Source organism: Phoca vitulina, unplaced genomic scaffold, assembly GCF_004348235.1.
Source record: "Phoca vitulina isolate PV1807 unplaced genomic scaffold, GSC_HSeal_1.0 scaffold21, whole genome shotgun sequence".
Lineage (NCBI taxonomy): Eukaryota > Metazoa > Chordata > Mammalia > Carnivora > Phocidae > Phoca > Phoca vitulina.
The window spans coordinates 14,440,939-14,466,277 of NW_022589724.1; the positions used below are offsets into that span (position 1 = coordinate 14,440,939).

At 57.3% G+C, this 25,339-nt stretch overlaps 1 protein-coding gene across 1 annotated transcript in view; it reads left to right on the forward strand.

Moving 5' to 3' along the window:
• COL27A1 (collagen type XXVII alpha 1 chain) overlaps nucleotides 1-25,339 on the forward strand; it is a 129,833-nt gene that overhangs the window by 88,659 nt on the left and 15,835 nt on the right. The window contains exons 29-48 of the mRNA XM_032418988.1: nucleotides 1,981-2,034; nucleotides 2,563-2,607; nucleotides 2,689-2,733; nucleotides 3,008-3,061; nucleotides 4,072-4,125; nucleotides 5,010-5,063; nucleotides 6,406-6,459; nucleotides 8,088-8,141; nucleotides 12,085-12,192; nucleotides 16,525-16,578; nucleotides 16,660-16,767; nucleotides 17,767-17,820; nucleotides 18,713-18,766; nucleotides 22,261-22,317; nucleotides 22,494-22,547; nucleotides 23,110-23,163; nucleotides 23,414-23,467; nucleotides 24,305-24,358; nucleotides 24,443-24,550; nucleotides 25,024-25,131. Of these exons, the coding sequence (XP_032274879.1) occupies nucleotides 1,981-2,034; nucleotides 2,563-2,607; nucleotides 2,689-2,733; nucleotides 3,008-3,061; nucleotides 4,072-4,125; nucleotides 5,010-5,063; nucleotides 6,406-6,459; nucleotides 8,088-8,141; nucleotides 12,085-12,192; nucleotides 16,525-16,578; nucleotides 16,660-16,767; nucleotides 17,767-17,820; nucleotides 18,713-18,766; nucleotides 22,261-22,317; nucleotides 22,494-22,547; nucleotides 23,110-23,163; nucleotides 23,414-23,467; nucleotides 24,305-24,358; nucleotides 24,443-24,550; nucleotides 25,024-25,131 (1,281 nt within the window). The remainder of the gene's footprint in view (nucleotides 1-1,980; nucleotides 2,035-2,562; nucleotides 2,608-2,688; nucleotides 2,734-3,007; nucleotides 3,062-4,071; nucleotides 4,126-5,009; nucleotides 5,064-6,405; nucleotides 6,460-8,087; nucleotides 8,142-12,084; nucleotides 12,193-16,524; nucleotides 16,579-16,659; nucleotides 16,768-17,766; nucleotides 17,821-18,712; nucleotides 18,767-22,260; nucleotides 22,318-22,493; nucleotides 22,548-23,109; nucleotides 23,164-23,413; nucleotides 23,468-24,304; nucleotides 24,359-24,442; nucleotides 24,551-25,023; nucleotides 25,132-25,339) is intronic.

Genomic DNA, 25,339 nt, shown 5'->3' on the forward strand with positions numbered 1-25,339 from the left:
TTGGGTTTAAATTCTGGCTTCTCCACTTCCTAGCTGTGTGACCATAGGCTGTTTCCTTATGGCAAGATGAGGATAATAGCTTTTGGTATCATTGCTGCTGCGGCCGTTGCTACTACTATTATTACAGATCACATAAACTTTCTCTCAGAAAGGCTTGGATTCCGGGGATGAATAGGGTGCCGTGTGATTCACACCAAACCGTCAACACTTCTGGGCCTCCACTGCAGTCCCAGAGGAATCCCTTTCCAGGGAGGTTTATGGCTCAGCTAGAGACAGAGGCCAGGGGCCAGAAGCCATTTCTCAGGAGGGCCCAGATGTCTACCCATCAGCTCAGTCTCTGTCCCAGCTCCTAAGACCTGGGATGTCCCCACCTCAGTCTGGCTCCATCTCCACCAGGCACCTGTCCATGAATCAGGGGCGGAAAGTCTAACACATGGTCTGACAGTGTCCATCTGAGAGAGAGGGGCCCAGAGAGGGGAAGGGGCTTGCCTGGGGCCACACAGCAATCCAGCAGCAGAACAAGGACTAGCACCTGCAGCTTCTAATCATATGTTGTATTGGATCTTTGGAAACTCTCAGCTGGTTCTCTGTAGCTTGCTCTAAGCTGCCTGTTCTGAGGAAGGGACTGAATCCAGATCTTCCAGGCCATTCCTCTGTGTCCCTGGCCCTGGGGAGCCTGATGCCTCCTCTGGCAGAGCCAGCTATCCCTGAGCACTTATTAGAGGCCAGGTGCTGAACTGCCTGTGTGCAATACCTCCTGCCTTGAGGGAGAGGTTCTCATCCCCATTTCAGAGACAAGATAACTGAGGCTCAGCAAGGTCACCTGTCCTGGGCTTATTCAATCCATGAGGCACTATTTAAGGCTGTGGGAGCCCCAGGTAGCTGATAAAAGGAATTGTTGCTTTTTCTGGCTCAATTATTAATTGAAAGTTTCCTTAATTTTTAAATGATTTCTTCATGCTGTTTTTCTCGTCCCTCATCCCACTCCTTGCCACCCGCACATACGTTCCCCAGTCCCCTTTTGTGGCTGGCCCCACACTCCCAGGCCAGGGTGGGCCAGCCTTCTGCACAAGACCTTCTTCGTCTCCCCCACATGACCTCTCTGGTCCCCTGCAGGACAAACACCACACTGTTCTCTACAGGGGGCTTTTTCCAGAGGACCCCATCTCATCTGTGTCTCTGTGGGAGTCCCCGTAAGGGGGTCACATGGGCCAGTGGGTAGAACCCTGGAGGGGATGCACCTGCTAATGTGCTAAGGGACCTTAGACAAGTCACTTCTTTGACTGGGCCTTAGTGTTCCCATCTGTGCAGTGGGGGAAGGGCCTGCCTCAAGGGGTGGAGGGGTGGGGCTCCCAGCTTTCAAAGGAATAAGACTGCTGTCTAGGGCTCCACGGAACGGCTGCCTGACCCCTGCCCCATTCTTGCCCCTCCACACGTCAGCTCTTCCCTCTGTGAGCAGGGCCAGACTGACTCGCACATCTGGCTGGAGGAGGCTGCTCCGCACACCTAGCCATATGCAGACCCTCCCGGGTCCTTCGCTGTCAGTGTCCCCCAAGGGTTGTGGTTCAGACACCCGTTTCTGACCCACATGTGCTCGGGGAAGAGGATGCAGCAGCCGAGTCTGAGGGGCTGACTGTGGGGACCTGGCCACATGTGTCCGGCCCTCAGCCTGCCCGACAACTCTGAAGTGCATTGGCTGCCTGACCTCTGAGGTCTCTTTAAACAGGGTCGTTCGTGCACCACCAGCCCTATTCCAGAACGACAGGGCCTCTAGCGGAGTCCCTCGGTGCCTTGCCATCTCAGCAGGCATGCTGCGCACGGGTGACCCGCCTCAGGGTGGGGGTGTGCGGGCAGTGGGAGAAGAGAGCCCCAGGCTTGTGCTGGGAGAGGCCCTGGGCTCTGGGCAGCCCTGCCCTCCTGGTTCCCAGCCCAAGGGAGACCCCTGCTGTCCACTGTGCTAGTCCCTTTTTCCTATTCCAGGGCCCCCGAGGACCAGATGGACCAGCCGGGGAGCAGGGGTCCAGGGGCCTGAAGGTACCAACCCCAGGGCCTGCCCTTCCTCACGCCTCCCACGCTGGGTCAGGAATCTGGGAACCAAGGCTCACACCTTCCTCAGTGCCAGCCCCTGGTGGCAGCAGGGAGCTCATGGGCCATTCCTCCTGACCCTGGAGCCTGAGCCTGTGGGCAGGGGAGAAAGAGCACAGAGAGAGGGAGCAGTGAATAAGAGGGAGCCAGAGGAGGCAAGAGTAAGAGAGGGTGGGAGGGAACCTCAGGTGCCCTCTGGCCCCTCCCCTGGGGCCCCTAGCCCCTCCAGAGCCCCTGGGAGCCGAGATTGCTTCTACTCCCAGCAGGAGCGAGGGGTCCTTGGTTCTCCAGAGCAGATGATGACTACGGCCAGCTACTCCCCTTGCCAGGCCTCAGTTTCCCCACTTGCACAATGGGGAGAGGGGTGGGTCTGGTGATGACACAGGTTCCTTCCAGCTCCCATGGAGTGCGGATCCTGTGCCGTGAAGGGTCCTCCTGAGCACCCTCTCCCACCCTCACATGCTTTGCTTCCTGCAGGGCCCTTCAGGACCGCAGGGCAGACCGGGCCAGCCTGGGCAGCAGGTATGTCAGCCAAGGCTGCCAGCCCCTCCCTGCTCCCTGCTTGGCGAGACGCGCCTCTAATGAGCCCACATGTGCTTGCAGGGTGCAGCTGGTGAGCGCGGGCACTCAGGCATGCGAGGCTTCCCTGTAAGTAGCATCAGTTCTGGGAATTCCGTGGGGCTCTGCTGGGAGATAAGAGCCATGTTACCAGGTTCCCACCCTGCTGTGGAAGCCACAAAGGTTCTGGCTGCCCACTCTGTGCACTGAAGACCCTCTAGCCTGCCTCTTTCCCCTGAGACTCAGTCTCCCCATCGGTCACATGGCAGAGGGTGGGAGTGACACCCTCACACACTGCGAAGTCTTCTGGGCAGGGTGAAGGAGGCCATGGAGGGACTAAGGTCACCTCTGTTCTTCTCCGCAGGGCATCCCGGGTCCCTCAGGCCCCCCAGGCACCAAGGGCCTCCCAGGAGAACCGGTAAGTGCTCTCCTCCCTCTTTTGTCTCTTTGCTCCTGGCAGGCTGGTCTCAGATGGGCCACCGCCTGGGAGTGTGGCACGTGGTCAGCCAAGAAGGAGGTTGGAGAGGGACAGGGCCAGGGCTCTGCTACCCTAATGGGACAGGCCTGGGGGGAGGGGGTAGAGAGGGCACTGGCCAGGGAGCTCGGGAGCTCTGGGTTGGAGTCTAAGCTTGCTTGCCCTCCAGCCTAGTTTTCTTACAAGTAAATGGGAATAATTGTCCTTACCATGCTATCCTGTTGTAAAGATGAAACGAGGAAATGTATAAGCTGAGGGAACAGAGTATTCAGGTCTCCAAGGGAGGGAGGATGGGAATTGCAGGGTCTGGACAGGAGCCAGTGAGGGGTTTGAGACCAAGATAACCCTTCAGGAGGCTCCCTGGAAGGATGGTTTTGGGGGACGGCCCAAGGGTCAGGGTGCCCCTTGAGGAGGCAGTGGAGTGGTACCGCTGGAGCGGGACAGGAGAGGACAGCCTCGAGGGGTATAGGAGGAGGGATCCCTGCATGGGGCAGGGGGAGGACAGGAGGCTCCTGCCCCCTGGGGCCGCGCTAGAGTCCCACATCTTTAGGCCCAAGGAGACACCGTTTTGAACAGTGAATTGACCAGGAGCCGGGTGGGGGTTTCCAGAGGTGGATCCCAGGTGGAAGGGCATTCAGACTGAGGGAGAAGAGTGATCGAGGCTTCTTAGAAGAGCTGGAAGGTTTCTGAGTGGGGAAGGGCCCCCCCAGGTTTGAGGGAGAGGAACAGGAGAGAGCGCAGATGGCTTGAGGGGGTGGCAGGAGACCGGTGGTGAGGAGGGAGCTGCAGACAGCGGGTCCTTGGCATGGCAGGTGGGGGGCATGGCCGCAGAATTCTAGGTTCTGGGGATCCTCTCCCTTACCTGCCCCCTCCAGACTGCATTATTGGGCCTCAGGCCCCAGAGAGGGCCCAGGCTGCCTTCTCAAAACTGTGTGTGTCTGCCTGTCTTACAGGGCCCTCAGGGACCCCAGGGGCCACTTGGCCCTCCGGGAGAGATGGGACCCAAGGTGAGCACTGAGGGCCCCTCGTTTGTCCCGTGGTGTTGCCAGGGAGGTATCAGCCCCTTGCAGCCCTCCTCCACACAGGGGTCCCAGGCCTGGCTGTGTGCTGTGTCCTGTGTCCTGCAGAAACCGAAGGGTAGACCCCCCTGGTGGGAGGGCAGATCCACCCTAATGGCATAGGGCGAGGAGCTGGGTTCCCTGTCCCAGGGGCAGCGCATGGCACGCCGGGGTGCCAGGACCCTCAAGCGGGTTGGCGGTGCCTCTTTTGCGGGACCACGGGAAGCAGCAGTGCCCCCACCGACAACCCCTGCTGGGACTTCCCCTCGGCACCGAGGTTTGACTGCAGAACCAGCCCTTTTGAGGGCGTGCAGCGAGGAGCTCTAGAGGGACCTCCGACACCTCTGCCTTATCCAGAGGAGAAAGCTGAGCTGCAGGGTTTGTGCAGGGGCTGTAGCCATGCTGATGGTGATAACTCGAACCCCTTCCCACCCTTGTCATCCTGGCTCAGCTTTGGAGTAAAGCACAGGGATCTGTCTGCCCTGAATACAGCCTTGGTTGGCTTCCTCCCCTGTTGTTATGTGAATCATGCTATTTTCCTCCCTGTGCTGGCCAAGGGGCTCTTAATGTGGTAAACCACACTCGTGGGGAAGGAGAAGGCTCCAGCAGCCTCTGAGCAGCCCCAAGGCTCGGCACCGTGGGCCCAACCACCACCCTCCCCGTGGTCCCAGCTCCAAGCTCCAAGAAGGCCGTAGCCTGCTCCCAACTCTGTGTCTCTCCTGCTGTGTGACCTCAGGCACATTCCTTGCCCTCTCTGGGCCTGCCTGTTATCTCCTCCCTTACAATCGAAGCCAGCTCTTGCTGTAGGAGGGACCAATGGCATTTTCTTGCAGGGACCGCCCGGTGCGGTAGGAGAACCGGGTCTTCCTGGGGAAGCCGGGATGAAGGTAAGGCAGGATGAAAGAGAAAATTGACTTGTTGAAACCAGCTCCCAGCTGGCGGCCACGTCCTCCCCACGGAAGAGAAACGGGCCTTTCTTGTGTGGGGATAATGAGTTCTCTGTGTTCCTGGCTGGGGAGCGGGTCCTGGCTATGGCCACAGTGGCGGACCCAGCCGGCCTGGAGCCCCCGCCCCTCGCCCCTGCCCCCTGCCCAGCGATGTTTTCCCTGGCACCTGCCCCACGCCCGGGCAGCCACATCTCCTGGCCTCCTGAGATACCATCTGCATTTCAGCCCCCGAGCCCCTCATTACCTGCGGGGAAACAGGCGCCCATTGATGCCTGGGTTCTGGGGAGAGCCCCCCCCCCCCCCCCCCCCCCCCCCCCCCCCCCCCCCCCCCCCCCCCCCCCCCCGCTCTGCTGTGGAAGAGGATGCAGCTCCCTATGTAGGCCCCGGAGCTGACAAGCGACACTGGCAGCCTGATGGCCTTGCTAGGCAGGGCCTGGGGGAGCCGCCCGGGTCTGTGGGACTAGAGGCAGACACCCCCTCCCCAGCAGTGCATGAGCCTCCCTGCCATTCAGAGGGACTTGGACCAGCCCTGGGACTTCAGTTGTTCGCTTAGATCCAGAAACCTTTGCTCCAACAATGCAGAAAACTACCCCATATATAAAACAGACAGAAATGGGAGCCTCCTGGTTGGGGCAGGGCTGGGGGCTCAGCGCTCCTCCTCCTCCCAGTACCCCCCCCCCCCCCCCCGCCCTGGACGTCAGCACAGAGGGAGACTAGTTTAGAAACCCCCACATGGTGATCTTTTGGGGGGCAGATGACATTTATTCTGGCTCATTTAGGGCCTCTTCCTCCTTTGGGTTTCTCTCCAAGGCTCTCAGGGAGAGTAAAGAAGGTGGTCAGCCACAGAGTTGCCATCCCTGCATCTGATCCTCCCTGGAGCCAAACTACCCAGGTTTGGATCCTGAATCTGTCCCTTCTTAGCCTCATGGGCTTGGGCTAGTGACGTAACCCCCGTGCGTGGTCCCTTGGTTTCTCCATTTGTAAAAGAAGATCCCTTCTCTGGCAGGGTTGTTGTGAGGTTTCAGTGTGAAATCGAGAGGCCCTTAGAGCAGCGCCGTGTAAACATGAGCTCGATGGTGGTGGCGTTCGCGCGGCCCCGACACGGCCAGGGCTGGCCTGGAACAGGGGCTCTGGTTGGCATTTTACAGTGTTGCTTTGGTCCTTGGGAAGGAGGGGCTTCCCAGCTCTCCGCCCAAATCAGAGCTGGTGAGGACAGGAAGGTGAGGCAAGGGCTGGGACTGGCCTTACCCACCCCCATGGACTTGTGTTTGGCTTCTCCTAGGGTGACCTTGGGCCTCTGGGCACCCCTGGGGAGCAGGGCCTCATTGGGCAGCGGGTAAGTTGAAGCAAATTCATTCTTCCTGGAAAGCCACCTGAGGGGCACTTGGGTCTGGGGGAAGGGCTTTACTCAACCTCCCTGAGCCTCAGGGAGAAAGAGACTATGAATTCCTGCAGCCTCATCCTGTCTCTCTGGGTGAGCCAGCATTTCCACAATGCAGAGGCACTCTTGGAAGAAAAGGATCCTGTGGTCAAAGTGTTTGAGACTCACTGCATGCTCCGTGTTCCCTCTTCCACATTAGTAGTAGCATTTTCAAGGCTCTGAGAAGGCCTGCAGCCAAGGCAGTGGTTCCTGACTTACTTGGATGCACTTTGACTTTTGAAAAACGCCTGTTATCATCCCGGGAAACTGTTCCATGGAAGGTTATCTTCCCCTTTTCTAAAAGAAACCCACAAAGCTTGTCTTTGAGAAGCTTTGGGATGCCTCTCTGTCCACCTCTCTATGCTCCGTGCCCAGTTTATACAGTCTCTGCCTGAATATGGCCTGCAGGCGTCCTGGGGAGGAGTACAGAGCAGGCATCCTGTAGCACCTGCCAGGTACAGAAGGTGGGGTCTAAGGGGGAGGGGGAGTTAGCCTGGGCCTCAGTTCCTGGGGGCACCAGGGACAGCCCAAGTGCCCTTCATTTCTTATCAGTCCTGTTTTTCCAATGCTTCGTGCTTTCCCTGCCCAGAGTTGCAAGAAAGACCACAGGGCAAGGCAGGATGTGTGTGCAGCCCGAACCCCTGAGATGGTAAATCTTGTGTGTCAACGAAGACTGATCCGTAGTTTTCTAGAGTGCCGCATTAAGAAGGATTCTGAGGCACAGTAGGAGAGAGAACGACGAGCACTCACTTGAGGCCCACTCTGTGCCAGGCCCTTCTCTCAAAGCACTGGGAACAGAGCAGTGAGTAACAGAAGGCCTTGTTCGTATGGAGCCACCTTCTAGTGGATACGTTAGTGACATCTGCCACAGGCACGAGAAGCGTGGGGTCTCCACACCTGTCATGCCTTTGCCACCCCTGCCTCTGATGACCTCTGAGGCCCCTTTGGGCTCAGGTGCTGGACAGCCATGAACTCTGAAAGCCAAGAGAGTCACAAACTAATTTGACGGCCAATTTGAGAACGGAGACATCCAGGGGCATCTCTGGAGCTGGGACTGCAAGCAGAGAACCTAGCTGAGGGTCAGATGGGGATTCGGGGTCTTGGTATCATTCCCAAGCTTGCTGGCCAAAAAGTCTTAAGGCTGGCCTCACTTTCCTCATCTGAGAAATGGGATTCCACAAGGAGTTTCATGGGAGCTCACTCCAGTTCCAGAAATAATACATCGAATGGCTGCCATCTGTGGGGTGCTTACACTGTGCCTTCCAGGCACCCTTAAAGGAAGTGGTATCAGCCCAATTTTCCGATGAGCAAACAGCTGCCCGTGGGGGCGAGGTAGTTTGCTTGTGGTCGTACTGCCCGTGAACAGGAAGCCCAGAGTGGGAACTGAGGTCTCTATGATATCAGAGCCTTTCTCAACCACTGGGCAGCAGTGTTTCCAACCAACCAACCAACTTGGACACTTTGTAACTCGTGATCTCATGTGGCCCCCACCCAACCCCCTTCCCTGGGAATGTCTCCTCATCTTTCCCCACCACCCTTTCCAGGGAGAGCCAGGCCTCGAGGGTGACAGTGGTCCTGCAGGGCCTGATGGGCTGAAGGTAAGTGTCCTGCTGCTGTAGGGTCTGGGGAGGGGGATGTTCTGGAACTACCTTCTACCTCTGCCACCACTCCCCTCCTGTCCAAGACCTAAGCTTTCTCCTGGAAGCACTGTGTTCCCATCAAGCTCCGAGAGCAGACCTCTGGCTCCTATTGCAAGTAGCCTGTCCAGCACCCGCCCCACCCCCCACCGCCCACCCCCTGCCCGCCACTGCCTCTTGCCCTGCTCAGATGGGACTAGGAGCCATCCCACCTTCCACTCCTCACTGCTACCCTTCTCCTCAAAACTACAGCTTCTCTTGGTTAAGGGTAGTACCTGAACACCCCTGCTCTGTGCTAGACTCAGAGCCAGCAGCTTTGATATCTGTTATCTTCCAAATATCCTAAAAGATCAGGAAAATAATAATCACCACCCATGACCTGTAAGCCACTATTTATGGTGCATTAGTCATGTATATATCAGGTACTATGCTAAGCCCTTTGTGTTATGTAACACATCAATTAATGCTATGGGGTAAGTTCTATCCTTAAATGAGGAAACCGAGACACAGAGAGGTTAAGCAACTTGCCCAAGGACACATAGCTAGTAATTGGCACAGCCAGGACCCAAGCCTTGGCTGCCTCTCTACACCAGGCACCCATCCTAAAGTGGGGAGACTGAGGCTCAGAAGGAGGCAGAGGTGCACTCATCCAGAGTCTATGGCTGTGAGTGGAGAATCCAAAATTCAAACCCAGGGCTCACTGGCACCGCAGCATGTAGGCCTAACTCTGCCCTGTGGCATCCTGTAGAGTCCTCTGTCAGCCACAGATGCTGGCACCTTCCACGGGCGCCAGGGCTCCCCTGAACCCTGGGGCCAGCGGGCGTCGCTCTCCGACTTACTAGCTTCACGTCTAGCCCAGGCCTGTCCCTGGCTGCCAGCCCGGGCCCAGCCCTGGCACAGTACTAGGTGGGCTCTCCCCAGGACTGACCTGTCACACTGAGTCAGCTCCTCAGCCCAGGGACCCAAGGGCCACATCCCAGAATTCCCTCTGTCACCCATTTACTTTCCATGTGACCTCAGATAAGCAGCCCTCAATTCCCCAACCCCCCGCCCCCCCCCCCCACTGCCCCATCCCCATAGCTGCCCTGGGTTCTGGGTTTCCCCATCTACCAGGATGCCTCCGGGACAGGCTCCTGGCTGGCTCCCCATCTGCCCCGGGTTTTTCTTGCAAGGCCGTGAGCGCCCCCTGTCGCCATCCATCTGCTTCCTCTCCTCTCCAGCTCGGCTGCATCCTAGGGTACAACTGGTCCTGGCTGGGGAGACCCAGAGCATTTGACAGACCCTCCACACCCTTTGCCCAACACCTGCTTGAACTGCAGTGACACTGAAGAACATTCTGGCTAAGATGCTCTGCATACTCACCATGCGCTCACACCACCTGCCTTAAGAGCTTTATGTGAATGAACCCGTGTAATCCTCCCAGCCACCCTGTGAGCTAGATTCATTCCTGTCCCCACTGGACAGATGGGGAAACTGAGTCACGGTGTGGGGGCCTCTTCCATTTCTGGTCAGCCACCTTTCTTCTCCTCCAAACCGTGCTGAGGTGTGACAGGAGCGGGGGCTTCGAGGCATGGGTGTCTCAATGCCGTCTTTCCTGCTCTCTCAGCATGGCTCCTGGTGCTGGCTGCTTCCTCCTCTTTCACTCCCTTCAAAGCCAGTTCTACCCTAGACCTTGGGCCAGAGTAGTTGCTGCAGATGTCCAGCATCTTTTCTGGTCCTCGTGAATCCCAGGAGACCGTCCGCTTTCTTCATGGTGTTTGTCCAAGAATCACCTTCATGGTGAAAACCACCTCTCGGACACACACAGCATGTAATAGTCTTTAGAGTGCTTTTCTGCTGATGATCTCTGTTGAGTTTGCCGACACCCAGCAGATGGTGGTGGTGATGGTGGTGGTTACTCCTAGGAAGACTAACCTTTATCCAGAACTCACGTGCCAGACACGCTGTTAAGCTACTTAAATGGATTAGCTCTTCCAATCCCCATAGTAACCCTTTGCTGCTTATTTTACAAATGAGGAAACTTGCCGAGGGTCACGCAGCCATTGAGAGGTGGCAGCAAGATTCGAATTTAAGCAACATAACCCCAGGAATAAGGGAGGTATTGTCCCCTGCACAGAGAACCTTGGAATCCAAAGGCACCAGAACCCTAGGGTCTCACGCATGTTCTGCCACTGACTTCCATGTGTGGTTGGGAAGTCTCTTGCTCTCTCTGGGCCTCAGTTTCCCCATCTATAGATCAAGAAGTTTGAGCTAGACAACTTGTAAGGCTCTTCTGAGCATTGGCAGATGTCCGGGGGACTCTAGGATTCTCCAGGACCCACCAGAGACCGTTCTGTAGGGGATCCACAAGTTCACTACCCCAGGCTGTGGGGGGTCTGGGTGGTCCCTGGAGCCGGAGCCCCTGAGGTGCCAGGCTGGGACTTCTCTCTGAAAACCAGCCCAGCCACCTGGAACAGGCTGCCTGCCTCGGAGGGAGGAAAGCAGGTGGCCAGGGATGACAAGGCGGAAGGGGGATCCTGGACCGGGGTATGCAGAAGGGTCATCAGGGCAGCACCCCATCTCCCTGCCAGGCTATGCTCGGCGTCCGAGAATCTCAGTGGGGAGGGATCTTACACACCAACCTGTCTGACCCTCTCCTGGTGCCCAGATCTGCTCTGCGCTGGCCCACACCTCAGCTTGGAGTGTCCCTCTCTTATCCATACCATCTCTGGACCCCTCTTCACTGGGGAGTCTCCCCCCCCCCTAGCTGAGCTAGAAACCACCCCAAGAGGCCCCTGCACCAGCCTCCTATGCCCAGAGCCCAGGCTCCAGCTTCATGCCCTCTGCACCCTGATCTTTCTCCTGGACCCACACCAGTTTATCAGCACTCCTTATAAAGTGTGGTGCTGGGAAACAGAACTGGCAGAGACACGCTCCCCTTCTCCCAGCCTGCTCCCCTGCCCAGCCCTTCCTCCTGTCCATGACTTCATCCCCTTTCCCACGGGTCTCTCTGAACGGTCCCAGCTCAGCCACTTGCAGACTGGCCACGAGCCCTGCCGGGCCCGCCAGCCCCGATGGAGGTGACCTTCTGACAGGCGCCACCCTGTTCCTCTGTGGCCACTGCCCATGCCGCCCCCCTCACCCCTGCTCTGCCCGCAGCCTGGCTCAGCCCAGCCTGCCAGGATGTGGCCTGGATGTGGCAGGTGCTGTGTCAGTGTTAACTGCCGTCCACTGGACAGAGGAAGTGCTCTGCCGCAGGTGAGAATGAGAGCCATGCAGAGCAGACAGCAATGGAGATGGTGTTGGCAATAGAGACTGACCGCAGGATGGAACCAAGCAGTACAGTTGGATTATGTCTTTAAAGCTTCTTGTACTGCTAACTAGCTTCTTTGCTTTGGATTGGCTGTCCCACTGCTCGGAGCCTGGTACAGGGCAACAGAAACTGTGATCTCTGCCTTATTATTATTATTGTAAGCTGTTTTCATGTAAGCAAGGGTTGAAAATGCAACTCAGAAAAATGGAGTTGGTTCTGAGAGGCAGGATTGGGTGAATTGTTTTCCTTTTTTAAAATTTCCTTCAGCGTCTTAAGACTTTTGTCCTCCCCGGGTATCAGTGTTGGGGAGAAAGAGCCTGAGTCTCACAAAGCTGCTCCCTTCCTGTGAACTCCACGGGGTGGGAGTAGTCAGGGTTCTGCGTTGCCTCTGAGCAAGTTTCTCCCTGGCCCGAGTACCATGTCGGGGGTATTTCCTGCACCAGCCAGGCCATGACACCCTGACCCTTTTGGTGGCTCAGGGAACAATCGGGGCAACCCAGGGGCTGCTTGGTGTGGACATCCAAATGGAGCCCTGAGGTTTAGCGCCTCTGATGGGCTGAGGGACTAATTTATTCTCTCTCTCTCTCCCCTCCTTGTGCCTTTCCAACCTAGGGGGACAGGGGTGACCCTGGGCCTGATGGTGAACGTGGTGACAAAGGCCAAGAGGGACTAATGGGCGAGGATGGGGCCCCCGGCCCCCCTGGCATCACTGGCATCCGGGTGAGTGTACACGGCTGCATGCCAGCACTGTGGGCGTTTGGGTATGCGTACCATCCACGCCTGCTTGGGCAGTTGGACAGGAGGTCTTTTGATGGCGGCTACCTGAAGGTCTTCCACTGTGGTCCTTCCTCCACCTGGGAGTTTCCCAGAGAACAGTCTGCCCATGTCCCTCCCCGCCTAACCCTCTCATGGCTCCCAATTGCCCTCAGACTAGCATCACACTCCTCAGTCTGGCTGCCATGGCCTCCACAAGCCTGGCCCTGCTGCCCTCGTCCCACACTCAGCCACACTGAATTTAGCAGGGGGTTTAGCAGGAGAGGCGCTGGCCGCGATTCTCCGCTAGGAACTTGCCGCTACCCTCTCTGGGTCATGCTCTTGGTACGATGAAGGATTTGGAAGGAATGCCTTCCAACATTCCAGGGGCTCTTTCTTAGTAAGCTCTTGAGTATCATGGCCATGGAATGGGTGGCAACGTGCAGCAGAAATAGCCCTGGGCCTAGAGTCCAAAGGTTGAGTTCTGGCTTGAGAACCCACGGTCTGTGTGACCTTAGGCAGATCACTGCTGCCTCTCTGTGAGCCTTGGTTTTCTTATCTTTAAAGAGTCAATGAAACTTTGGAAAGAAAGTGCTTTCTACAACGTCCCAGAAAATAAATATTGTCTTTATGAATCTGGAGGAGGAAATGACTGGAAGCTGGTGGTAGTGGTGATGGTGGTAGTAATGTTGATGGTTGGGTGGAGGTGGAGATGATGATGATGATGATGATATTGATGATGGTAGGAGATGGTGATGATGGTGGTTGTAATGGTGATGGTGCAGATGGTGGTGATGACAGTGGTGATAGTGATGATGGTGATGGTGGAGGTGATGGTATTATTGATGGTGGTGATGGTGGTGGAGATTGTGATGGTGGTGATGATGGTGATGGTGATGACGATGGTGATGATGGTGATGGTGGAGGTGATGGTATTAGTGATGGTGGTGATGATGGTGATGGTGGAGGTGATGGTGGTGGAGATGGTGATGGTGGTGATGATGGTGGTGATGGTGGAGGTGATGGTATTAGTGATGGTGGTGATGGTGGTGGAGATTGTGATGGTGGTGATGATGGTGATGGTGGTGGAAATGGTGATGGTGATGATGATGGTGATGCTGGTGATTGTGGTGGAGATGGTGGTGGAGATGGTGATGGTGGTGATGATGGTGATGATGGTGATGGTGGAGGTGATGGTGGTAGAGATGATGATGGTGTTGGTGGAGGTGATGGTATTAGTGAGGGTGGTGATGGTAATGGTGGAGGTGATGGTGGTGGTGGAAGAGGTGGTGGTACAGATGGTGATGATGGTGGTAATGGAGATGGTGGTGAGGATGGTGGTGAGAATGATGGTGGCAGTGATGGTGATGGCAGTGGCAGTGGTGGTGACAGTGGCCATGGTGATGGGGGCAGTGGTGTGGTGGTGGTGGTGGTGGTGGTGGTAGAAGAGTTAATGTCTCTATTTTGCCATCTCTGCCAATTTTCATATACTGGAACTGTAAAGAAGTTCACTGGGGCCAGACTGAGTGTGTGTCGGGTGACAGAAGGGGTGAGAGGCTTGTATTTGAGTCTCTTTGGCATCAGGGCTACAGGACAAGTATCTCCCACTCTGGCTGGGAAACAGTGGAGTATTTAAAAATAGAATTTTATGAGCCATCAGAGCCTTTCCAGAAATATATCTCCATGGATGGGGGCCCAGCAAAAGTCTTCATTCTGGCCCCACAGCCTCACCCCACTGGATGCTCCAGCCCTTACTCAGGATTTCCCACACCATGAGGGATGCTCCCAGATGGAGAGGGCCTGTCAGCACAAGTGGCCGGCCGCCCTGTCCTGGGGGAGACTCCCGGCATCCTGGCTCTGTGCTGAATGCTTCAGCGCTGACTCATTTCTCCTTCTGACAAGGGATCAGCCCTAGCAATCCCCTCAGCCTACTGACAGATTCCACTAGCCCCTGTATCAGGATTGTACAGTTGCCCAGATACGACCAGCCTGGGACAGGGGGTGCCCCAGACACTGAGGACCCACATCTCATTCGAACCCAGCGAGGTGACCTGCAGGTAGTGTCTTTGTCTCCCCATGCCTGTGTCTTTGGCTCTCAAATGGAATAAATAAGCCCTTCCTCCCAGCCCTGTGGCCAGAATTGGGGGAGGCATGACACAGAACATAGACACAGTTCCTGGCCCGTGGTTGAAGCCATGTTGGTTGACTCCTTTATTCCTGGAGGAGCCAAAGATCCAGGCATGGTCTAGTTCAGTACTGTCGATAGAGACAGAAGAAAAGCTACCTGTGTAATTTAAAATTTTTTAGTACTCGAATTTTCAAAATATAAAAAGAAGTGGATGAAATAAATTTTAACCATATATTTTATTTAGCTCAATATAGCCAAAATATGAACATTTCCAACATGTAATCAATATAAAAATCACTAATCAGGTATTTTGCATTCTTTTTTTTTTTTTTTTGTACTAAATCTATGAAATCTGATGTGTAATTTACTCTTATGGCACATCTCAATCCGCATGCTAAATTTTCATTGGAAATACTTGATCTGTGTTTAGATTTCATAAAATATATAGCTGAAAATGTAGATTCATATCCCTAAGTTGTTCCAAATACACATAAAAGTTTTAACGATAACTTAATTGTCTGTATTTAAATTTAATTTTAAGTTAATTCAAATTAGGTTGAATTAAGAATTTGGTTCCTCCATCCCAGTCACCACCTTTCAAGTGCTCAGTAGCCCTATGTGGCAAGGGGCCACAGACAGGACAAAGCTAGTTTAAGACCGATATATGAGAGGCAGGGAAACCGAGGCACACAGGAGGGAAGGGACTTTTCCAGGGTCACATGAGGTCTTATGCACCAGAATGCAGGGTAGTCTGCGCTTAGTCCTTCCAAGACCACCACTCTCTCCTTCCTGAGGGCTCCAGGATGGTCTAACTGGCACTGCCCTTAGGGACAGAGAATCATCTTCTCCAGTCCTTTTTTGCCACATTTTGTCCTTGTGCTGAATCAAAGCTGGCCTCCCTGTAATTTCCGTCCACTGACCACCCCAGAGAACACAGCTACCCCTGCCTCAGGGCAGCTGCAGAAATCAGCAGATGGGCATCAGGTGCCTCTGGGTTAGCCTATGTGTTTTCTGGCTCCTCTAAAATCCCATCTTCCTGCTTTTCCTCCATCACAGTTAGTGCCTCCTCCTGTTCCAAGGTGGGGCCATCACCTCCTTCATCCTACAGCATGTACCTCTGTTAATGCAGCCAAAGGGATTGAATTGAACTAGCTCTTTAGTGCTTGCCAAGAATGTAGATGTTCTTCCCAGCTCCCTTTGAGGTTTGGATCTTGAGGGGACTGTCCTCTGGGGACCATTAGGATGTCTTTTCCAGACCAGAAACACTGCCTGTCTTAGCCCCTACAACCCACCCCAGTGTGGCTCAGAGTTGGGATTCTCTTCTCTCCTTTTCTTTTCTCCCTTATCTGTCTTATGCTCACACATGCACACTTATACGCACTCATTCACCCCACTGAGTGGCCCTGACAAGAACAGGGCAAAGGAGAGCAAAGGTATGCCCTGCAAGGGAGGGGACAGAGCAGCCTGTGGGAGGGAGTGGCCTGGGTACCCCAGTGGGAGAGTGGGGGAGGGCAGCTGACCTTCCCGGCACAATGCCCCACTGGGAGGAGCCCCTCCAACCCCCATCCCCAAAGGAGGGAGCCCCTGTCAGTGGGACACAGCCTCGGGCTGGTCAGAAGTGCCCCACGGCATCTCAGAGATGAGGGAGGACCTCCCTGCCTGCCTCATGTCATCAGCGGGCACCGGGAGCCCCAGGCATGGAATCAGACAGATCCGCAGTTGAATCAGCGTTCTGGGCCAAGTCGTTTCACCTTTGGGAAGCCCGGGGAGCAAGCCTTGATGGGTCCTCAGGCTCAGGGTGGCTGGGGGGCTGGAACAGCGTGTGGCACATGGCAGGTGCAGAGAGCGGCTCCCACTGGGACAGCCTGGGCGCCTAGCAGTCTTCATGAAAGAGTGGTGCGTCCAGCACTTACTGTGGGCCAGGTGCCTGGTGAGCACGAGAGGCCATCCCCGGGTTGACTTCTCAGCCCCGTGAGGCAAACAGGACCCCTGTCCCCACTTTGCAGACAACACCTTCCGTCAGGAAGTTCCCAGCTCACAAGGTCCCAGGGGACACTGAGTGCAGGGTGGGTTTGGAACCCAGGCAGTCCGCCCTCAGAGCTCCCGTGCTGACGCTCTGCCTCAAGTTGCTCTCCTTTCTCACCCTCCTCCTTCCCTCTTTCTCCTCTCAGGGTCCTGAAGGAAAACCGGGGAAGCAAGGCGAGAAGGGCCGGACCGGAGCCAAGGTGGGGCCCCCTCCCCTCCCCCACCTCTCTCTCCACCTCCTGCTGGGGCCCCATGACAGCCTGTCTCTCCTCCCGCTGCAGGGTGCCAAGGGCTACCAAGGACAGCTGGGTGAGATGGGCGTCCCTGGAGACCCTGGACCCCCTGGCACCCCAGGCCCTAAAGGGTCCCGGGGCAGCCTAGGACCAATGGTGAGAACTCAGGGTGGGGTGGGGTGGGGTGGGCAGGCAAAGAGCTGGGGGGGGCAAGGGGAGAAAGAGAGGTATCGCCCTGTCCACCTCTCAGCCAAACCTTGGCTGTCCCTTGGCCTAGCTGCTTCTCTTGCATCATGGATCCCTTGGGGATCCTGTAGAAGCTGCCGCCTCTCTCCCTGGAAAAGTACCCACAACGCCAAGTATGTGTTTCTGTTTGAAGGGCACTGTGGGTCTTCTGAAGGACTTTACAGACCCAGACAAATAAGCATCCTAGGGTGGGGAGAGGGGACCAGCTCCTTTGGAGGGTTTTTACAGAACAAGTTTTCCCACTGGAAATAGATTCATGAAGATCAGGCTGCAGATCCCTGGGTGACTCTGAGGCCGTCCCAGCCTCTTGCTGGCCTGCCCAGAAGGAGGGCCCCGGGGGTCTGCTGGCTGCAGAGGAAGGAAGCAGAGGGGAGGCAGGCCGGTGAGGCATCTCTGAGCTCCCAGCATCCCTGGTGTGAATGCCCCCGCCGTGGCTGATCCCAAGCCACCCACGTGGTGTCCGCAAGCGCAAACTTGGGAGGGAGATGCGCGGGAGTGTCTGTCATCTGCTAGTTCCACCACACGCACTCAATAGACAGAAATAAGCTGGAGCCTAGGCAATAGTAAAATGGAGCAAAATTACTGGAAGGGAGGAGTTTTGAATATTTGTCATCTTCGTTTTTAAAAGAATTGATTGAACTGTAAGCTTATATAATTTAACTTCCTATAGCTGCTTCTGTTTAAAATTGGCTCACAAAAGTGAAGATGGTTTAGCCACTGGGTCTTGTGAACCCCTGGAGATGGGAGAAGGAAGGGCTGGAGGGAGGAGGGGAGCTCAGGGAGGAGCTCTGCAGCCTGGGTTCTGGGCCACAGACGTGCCTGTCGGCGGGGCTGGACTGGGCTGGAGCCAGTGCCCAGGTCACTGTTGTGAGAACCACCTGTACCAATGTGCATCTGCTCCTGTCCTAGGGTGCTCCCGGACGGATGGGGGCCCAAGGAGAGCCCGGACTGGCTGGTTACCATGTAAGAAAATCTGGCCCCCCCCCTCCAGGCGGGCCTCGGCCTCTGTCCCCACCACCTCCCCGCGGAGGGTGGCCCTTGGGCCACTGAAGATCTCTGGTCTCCCCAGGCCCAGGGAGCCCCTGGGCCCCCAGAGCAGGGGTGGGCAGACAGAAACACCCTGCCCCTCCACGTGCCCTCGCTGAGTCCTTCCTTCCCGCGGTGGGAGCCACACATGCGTCCTGTCCCGGCATCATGCCAGCTGTCTGTGGAAGGGAAGAGCCTCACCCCGTTTTTGCATCCAAGCTGGCACCCCTCTTAGAGGCGGCTGAGCCAAACCTATGTGATAGAGTTGGGTGACTAGTCCTCAGAGAGGCTCTGGGCCCGCTCAGAAAGGGAAACTGAGGCTTAGGGAGGCTAATGACAGCTTGTTAAGTTTGAAGGTAGGATTCAGTGTCTGAAGGAGGCACAGCAGGGAGAGGAGGACAGAAGAGGGACAGGGCAGAGGGCATGGGAACCGGAGAGGGGGCACTGGGAGCCCAAGGGAGGAACGAGCCTATATGCTTCCCGCCATAGCCTGGGGAAGTCGGCTGAGGCCAGCATTTTGCCCCTGCCCCTGCCCCAGGGACACAGCTGGCTCTCCGAGATCTGGCCCCAGGTCTGCTCCAGGCTGGGGTGAGCCACGCCCCCGACCATCCAAGCGGGCCCACCCCTGAGAGGTGTGTCAGGGACTGACTGGGAGGCCAGGCCCCTGAGAGGCATGGGCCGGCTCAGAGTCACACAGTGAGCTGGGGCAGAGCCAGGGCCCAGACTCACAGCTCAAGGTCTCCACCTAGGAGTTCCTGGCCTTCATCACTGTGCCTCTCAAGCCGTCACTCCCCCATGCTCTCACCTCTTGCCATCTTGTTTCTTGCAGGGACACAAAGGCATCATGGGCCCCCTCGGACCTCCTGGACCAAAGGGTGAAAAGGTGGGTGCTCAGTCCTGGGAAGCAGGTGCTCCCTCCCGTGTGGGCCGGTAGGAGCCAGCCCCTGGGGCACTGTGGCTGGGGTAATGCGGAAGTTCACAGTCGGCTCCCCGCTGCTCACACCGCAGAGCCAGGGCCGTTAGACCTACATTTAACACAGATGGCCTGTGTGTCAGGTCGGAGCCCGGCACCGGAACAAAACCACAGTTCCTGCCAGCCCGGGGTTTCCAGTTGAGCAGGGGAGATGGACGCCAATCATGTCCTGACCAGAACTTCAATTCCATCATCTGTGTGAATGTGGGCATTGAAGCCTTGCTCAGAAATGAGATCCCGCAGTGAGAGCCAGCGCAGGGCTTAGGACAGAGAGTGAGACCAACCTTTCCCAGCCAGGAAGGAGCCACTAAGGCAGAGGGAGAACGCGCCCATACCCCACCACTTGGCTCCAGCTTCAGTGGAAGAGAGAAATTGCTAGAAGAAAGCTTGCTGATGGTTGTGCCCTGCCGCACGGTGCAGGTGGGGATGTGGGGCCAGGGGGCCAAGGCAGTGGCCCCGGGTAACCTTCTGAGCCAGCACCAAACTGGCTCTGGGCCCAGGCCTTTGAGTCCTACCTTAGCAGCTCGAGTCTCCCTGTTCTGGCCTCCCTCCTCCCCTGATGGCTCCGCCTCGGGAATCCCTCCGAGCAGGCCCCCCCCTGCTGTCTCCTCCCCCCCCCCCCCACCTCCCCAGCCCTCCTTTTGTGAGCTGAGTCAGCTACTCACTAACCACATCCCACTGCCGCTGCTGTGTGAATCACCCCGGCCTGGCTTGTTGTCCAGCTGGCCCCTTCCTCCTGCTTGGAGAAGAAGAGCTCTGCAATCAGTGGGCTCCCGACATCCCACAGGAAGCTGCGTTCAGTACCCTGAGTCCCCCAGCCTTGGCCCTGAGTCGGCCACAGCTGGCACAGGAGGGGTTAACATGGACCCTGAAACAAGGGGAAGCCTCCCCCTCACCCCCACCCCACCCGAGCCACCTGCAGCCCCAGGCCCAGTTCCTGTGGCTGCTGAGAATGGGATCCTAACCCTAAACCTGCCCTAAGTCTGCTGGGGCCTTGGGTGGGGCCCCAGGGTTCCCTGAGCCTTGATTGCCCCATCTGTTAAGCGGGTGCATACCTCAGGAATGTGAGGCTAAGCAGGACATCACATATATGTCAGCCATAGGCACTTTCTTAGTGATGAGGTAGTAGGTTAGTTCACTCATGCGTTCAGCTATCCGACAGGTATTTATGGATGAATAATGATTATGTAATGTTTTCTCGGCCCTGAGCTGGGGGCTGCAGAAGGATGCCCTAAAGAACTCGGGTAAAACTAGATGCAACAGTGAATAGCCAGGCACGAGCTGGAGGGTGCTGGGAGGAGGGGGAGCAGGTTCCCAAGGGAGACCCCGAAGCACACAGCCATGTACAAAGCTCTTCCCTGGGATTCCTCCATGGCCCTCACCGTGAGGTGTCAGTGTCCCACATGACAGATGGGGAAACTGAGTCTCCAGGATGCTTAAGGACTAGTTCAGGACCAGTGGAAAGGTGGCAGGACCAGGATGCAGACTCTGATGTCAGGCTGTGCCTCCCTGACCGGAAACAGGCACTTAGATGAGTTAGGATGCTGCTCACCTGGCGAATTCCCCGAGGGCATGTGTCTACAAAGGTGGTATCTGGAGGGATTGGCCATGAGACTCTGGGAACAAGGAAGAACGGGGGCTCCACCGGCTTCCTGCTGCTAAAAATGCATCCCTGAACTACAGCCACAATGTGGGGAGAGCGGGGGAGATCTGTATAGCTGGTTTTTGGCTCTAACCACCACTTGATTCCTGTGTGGCCTTAACTAAGACCTTTCTTTCCCCGGGCCTCAGTTTCCTCATCTGTAAAATGGGCCAATAGTCACAGCAGCGTAGGAGTGCGGTATGGATTCTGTGGAACACCTCCCGAAGGGTCTGCCACACAGAGTACACTCAGTAAACACGGCCCCCTTCTCTAAAGTGCCCCAGTCCAGCTGCCTCCCTCCTCAGTGGGACCGAGACTTGGGAGAAAGAGCCATAGAGAGAGGTCAGGGAGGAGAGGGAATCCCCACTCCCTGGGCCACCCCCTTGGGTACAACTGGTTCTAAGCCTCGGGCCAAGTCCCTCCCGCTTTCAGTCTCTGCCCACAGGAGCCACAGAAGCTCTGAGCCAAGGCGCTACAGCTGCCAGCCCTCAGGACTGATCTGGGCCTGGGACGGGCTCCAGCCCCAGGGATGGCTCCCTCTTCTGCCTCTCAGGCTTCCCCTTCCATCCCTGCCAATAGCCAGGGGGCCCGGGGTGCCCCCGCTTGAGCCTCCTACCCAGAATGCGCCCCCCCATGGGAGGTGGCACCAGTTGTCGGGCTGGAACATTCTGAGCCCTGGGGTTCTACCTCTTGCTGCTCTGATCACACCTTCCCTGTAGCTGGCACACGGCCTCCCGCCTCCTGTCTTGCTGGTGGCCCAGGGCCCAGGGTGGCCTGCCAGGGCTCAAGGGCCTCCATCCTAAACCCTACTCCTCCTGCAATCCCTCTGACTACATCCACGCCACCCATCGTCCCTGCTGCCATTGTCAACAACAGCTAAGCTCATGGCCACCTGAGCCCCTACTATGTGGCCAGTAGTGAACTCTCCTCCCTGGGTCCCCAGAACAGCGCTGCAAGGCATCACAATCCCGTTTCGCAGAAAGGAATCTGTCTTATGGACAAAACTCCCAAATTGGCCCACAGCTGAGCTCAACCCGGGGCAGCCCAGCCTGCTTCTGGGGCTGCCATCCAGGATAGAAGATTCCTGTTAAAGCTGGCTCTCTGCCTACTTTATTCTAGCAAAGATGGGAGAAAGGGACTCTTTTTCAGGGCTGAACAATGGAGCAGCCCACGTGGCTTCTCTGTGCCTCAGTATCCCCATCTGTAAAATGGGGAGAATACCATCACCTGTTTCGTAGGGTTGTTGGAAGTATTCAGTGAGTGCCTCTGCCCCCCAGCTGTCGGAATTATTGTCACTCCGTGCTGACCACCATGAAGGGACTTTTTGCATCATTTCCCAGAATCCCCACCACTTCCTCCTGGGTATCGCCATTGTCCCTTCACCCCACCTCACCCCCGTTCCCCAGCTGAGAAAAAGAGCTCCAAGATGGGAAGGAAGGGACCTGTTGGGGGTCTGAGCAGCTGGTCCTGTGCAAAGCTGGGTGTGACCAAGGTCTCTGCTCTGAGCTGCCTGGATCTCCCAGCCCCAGGGTACCTGTTGGGGGGGGGGATGCCCAGCAGGGGGCAGTAAAGAGCACTCTCCAGGTTCCACAGCCCTGGTTCCACAGCCCTGGTGTGCCCCTTCCCTCTCTAGCCTCAGTCTCTCCATCTGTAGCCCTAAGTAGACTGGACTTCATTGCTGATGAAGGCCCTTTCCACTCTGTGTGGAGTGTCTGGAATTCCAGGAACCAGAAGTGTGTCTTAAAGCTGGTTGTGTCCACAGGGGGAGCAGGGTGAGGATGGCAAGGCCGAGGGGCCCCCTGGGCCACCGGGAGATCGGGTAAGCCCCCTTTTCTGTCCCCTGGGCCACCGCCAAGGCGGAGCCCCAGCGTCCTGCTATGGGGAGGGGGAGGGGGAGGGGGAGGCTGAGCAGGGGTGAGGCCGCTGCAAGCATCCGAGTGGGTGGCCAGGAAGAGACCTGGTGGCCCATATTTTGTTGCTGTCCTTGTCATTCAGGGCCCTGTGGGCGATCGAGGGGACCGCGGGGAGCCAGGGGACCCTGGATACCCCGTAAGTATCAGAGCTCCTACCCAATGGCAGCGTCAGGCACGGCATGTCAGGGCAGTCCTCCGTCCTTACCGGCTCCCTGGCAGGGAAACAGCCTTGGCCAGGAGACAAGCCCTCCCTCCCACCATTAGCGCCCAGCTTGAAGCACAGACCCCCTGAAGGAGGGCTCAGGCCAGAATTCATGCTGGCCGGGGGAGGGCTGGAGGGAGAGGATGAGGTCAGGGAGAGAGACCCCTTCCTCACAGGGCCTCAGTCTCCCCACCTGTGGCCGGAAACAGCTCTCCCGGCAGAAGCAAGAGACAGACCGCTGAGTGAGCACGGGGCCCCCACCAGGCTCTCCTCCCCTCCACTCCCCTCCCCTCCACTCCCCTCCCCTCCCCTCCCCTCCCCTACTCCATCCTTGCTGGCAGGGTCATCATTTCGCTGCTTTGCAGATGAGCAAGCTGAGACGGGGACAATGACACATGGCTAGGAAGAGCAAGGGCTTCGGGGGGCTCTTCCGGGTTGGAAGTTGCCCCAGCCCCTCCAGGATGGGCCCCCTCACCGGTCTCTCCTTGACTTCCAGGGACAGGAGGGTGTGCCAGGCCTCCGTGGAGATCCAGGCCAGCAGGGCCTACCAGTGAGTGGTGCTCCCTGTCCCATCCCCCTCTGGCCCCAGGTGGGTGGGTGGCAGTGGGGGAAGGAAGGGACCCTCCCTACTGGAGGGCCTGGGGCAGTTCACTCTGGTTTTTCCTGCCCTGATGCTGGGGGCACCCCCAGAGCCTACACCCCCAAACCCCTCCCACCCCTCCCCCTCTAGGCGGACACTGGCCACCCTCCCCGGGAGAGAATCCTGGGGCTGCTTTGCATCCTCTCACCTTGGTTTGCAGGGGCATCCAGGACCCCGGGGACGGCCGGGACCCAAAGGATCAAAAGGGGAAGAGGTAAGAGGACTGAAGTCCACAGGGGACCCTGGGAAGGGCGGACACCTGCCCAGGCACCCAGCAAGTAGGCTGGCGGGCGCCCTGCAGGGTGCTTCCAGGCCAAGATCTCTTCACCTCCAAGGGCTTGAGGGAGGGGGGGATCACCTGCCCCCCTGGCAGGGCCTCCAGGAACGGGACCACCTGTGGGGCCAGCAGTGGGATTTGAACCCAGGGCAGTCGAGAGCCAGAGCCAGCCAGCCACACCACGCTGTGGAAGAAAATTTGGAGAAGCAAGGGGTCCGGAGGAAGGGGGCAGGGGTGGACAGGGATGCTGGTGGTGGGAACTGAGGGGCGGTTGAGGACTTTCCCACCTTGTACCCTGAGCCCTTGTGTCTGCCTCCTCTGAGGTTGGGCCAGTGCTGTCTTCATGCGCTCAACCTCCCCGCAGGTGTGTCTCCTTCACCCACACACCATCTCCCCGCCCCCGCCCCCACCCTGCTCAGGGATTTAGCCACAGTCTTGAGGATGGAAGGATCTTGAAGCCCAGGCAGCCACGGGCCCCGGCTCCCTCTAGGAAACTGCCAGCCGAGAGCCTCTGCAGCAGGGGAGCCCATGGGGGCGCGGGACCCAGAGCAGGGGTGAGGACAACACTGGCAGGTTCCAAGGCCAGCCCTGCCCCTGGGCTCCAAGCCCAGGGTGCTTGGACCCATTTGCAGATTCAGATGCTGAGGCCCAAGGGGTGGAAGGGCAAGGCTGGGCTGCATAGGAGCCCATGCTCCTTTCAGTCCCGCTTCCAAATCTCCTAGGGTTCTGTCCCTCGTCCAGGCGGCCTCTGTCATGTGCCCCTTGATTTTTCAGGGACCAAAGGGAAAGCAAGGCAAGGCTGGGGCACCAGGACGAAGGGGGATTCAGGTGAGTGACCCGCAGCCAGCCCCTCCCACCTGCCTCCCTACTCCCCCCTCCAGAGGCTCTCATCAACTTCTTTTATATCCCCAGGGCCTGCAGGGGCTGCCAGGGCCTCGGGGCGTGGTGGGGAGACAGGGCCCCGAGGGTGTCGCGGGACCAGATGGGTTTCCTGGCAGGGATGGGCAAGCAGGACAGCAGGTGAGCAGGACTTGGGGTTAACAGATGGTGTCTCCCTTTGAGACAAGGTGTGTTGTGTGTGTTGGGGTCTGGGGGGCAGGGATGGTTCTGCCATTGGGCCACGGGCCAGGAGGAGCAGGTTCGGAAACTTGGATGGGGCAGAACCAACATATCTGGAAGTTTCCTGCATGGGCAGTCACCTCATCCCTCGGGACCTGGGAATGTGGCCCTTCTGACCAGCCATGCCTGTACCCAGAAGGCCCTCCCCTGCCCAGGGGATGGCACTTCTAGTTGTAAGGTCCCTCCTCCTCCCCACTTGCAGATCTGTTCACTGGTCCTGCCCTCACGCACAGGCAGGATGAACTCCGTCCTGGGGTCTGACCTCCTTCCCTCCAGATCCACCCAGAGCTCATCCAGACTATGAGACATCCTGCTCCTTGGCGGCCTCTGTTTCCTGAAACATGAGAGGTCCTCCTTTGCCCTCTTTTTTACAGGGGGAGCAGGGAGACGATGGGGACCCTGGCCCCACGGGCCCTGCTGGGAAGAGAGGAAATCCAGGTGTGGCCGGCTTGCCTGGAGCACAGGGGCCTCCAGGATTCAAGGTCAGACACCTGTTAGTCCACTTAGCCACCTTCCCTCCTTTCAACCTTGGTACTAACTATAAGACACTGATTATAACGCTGACGTGGGCACCCATGTCCCAAGGCCTGTGTGAAAATGGAGTCCATGGCCCTGACATTTCTCAGGGGTCCCTGTCCCAAGCTTGAGCCTGACTTTCAGGAAAGTTTATCCAGGTAGCTAGAAATCCTG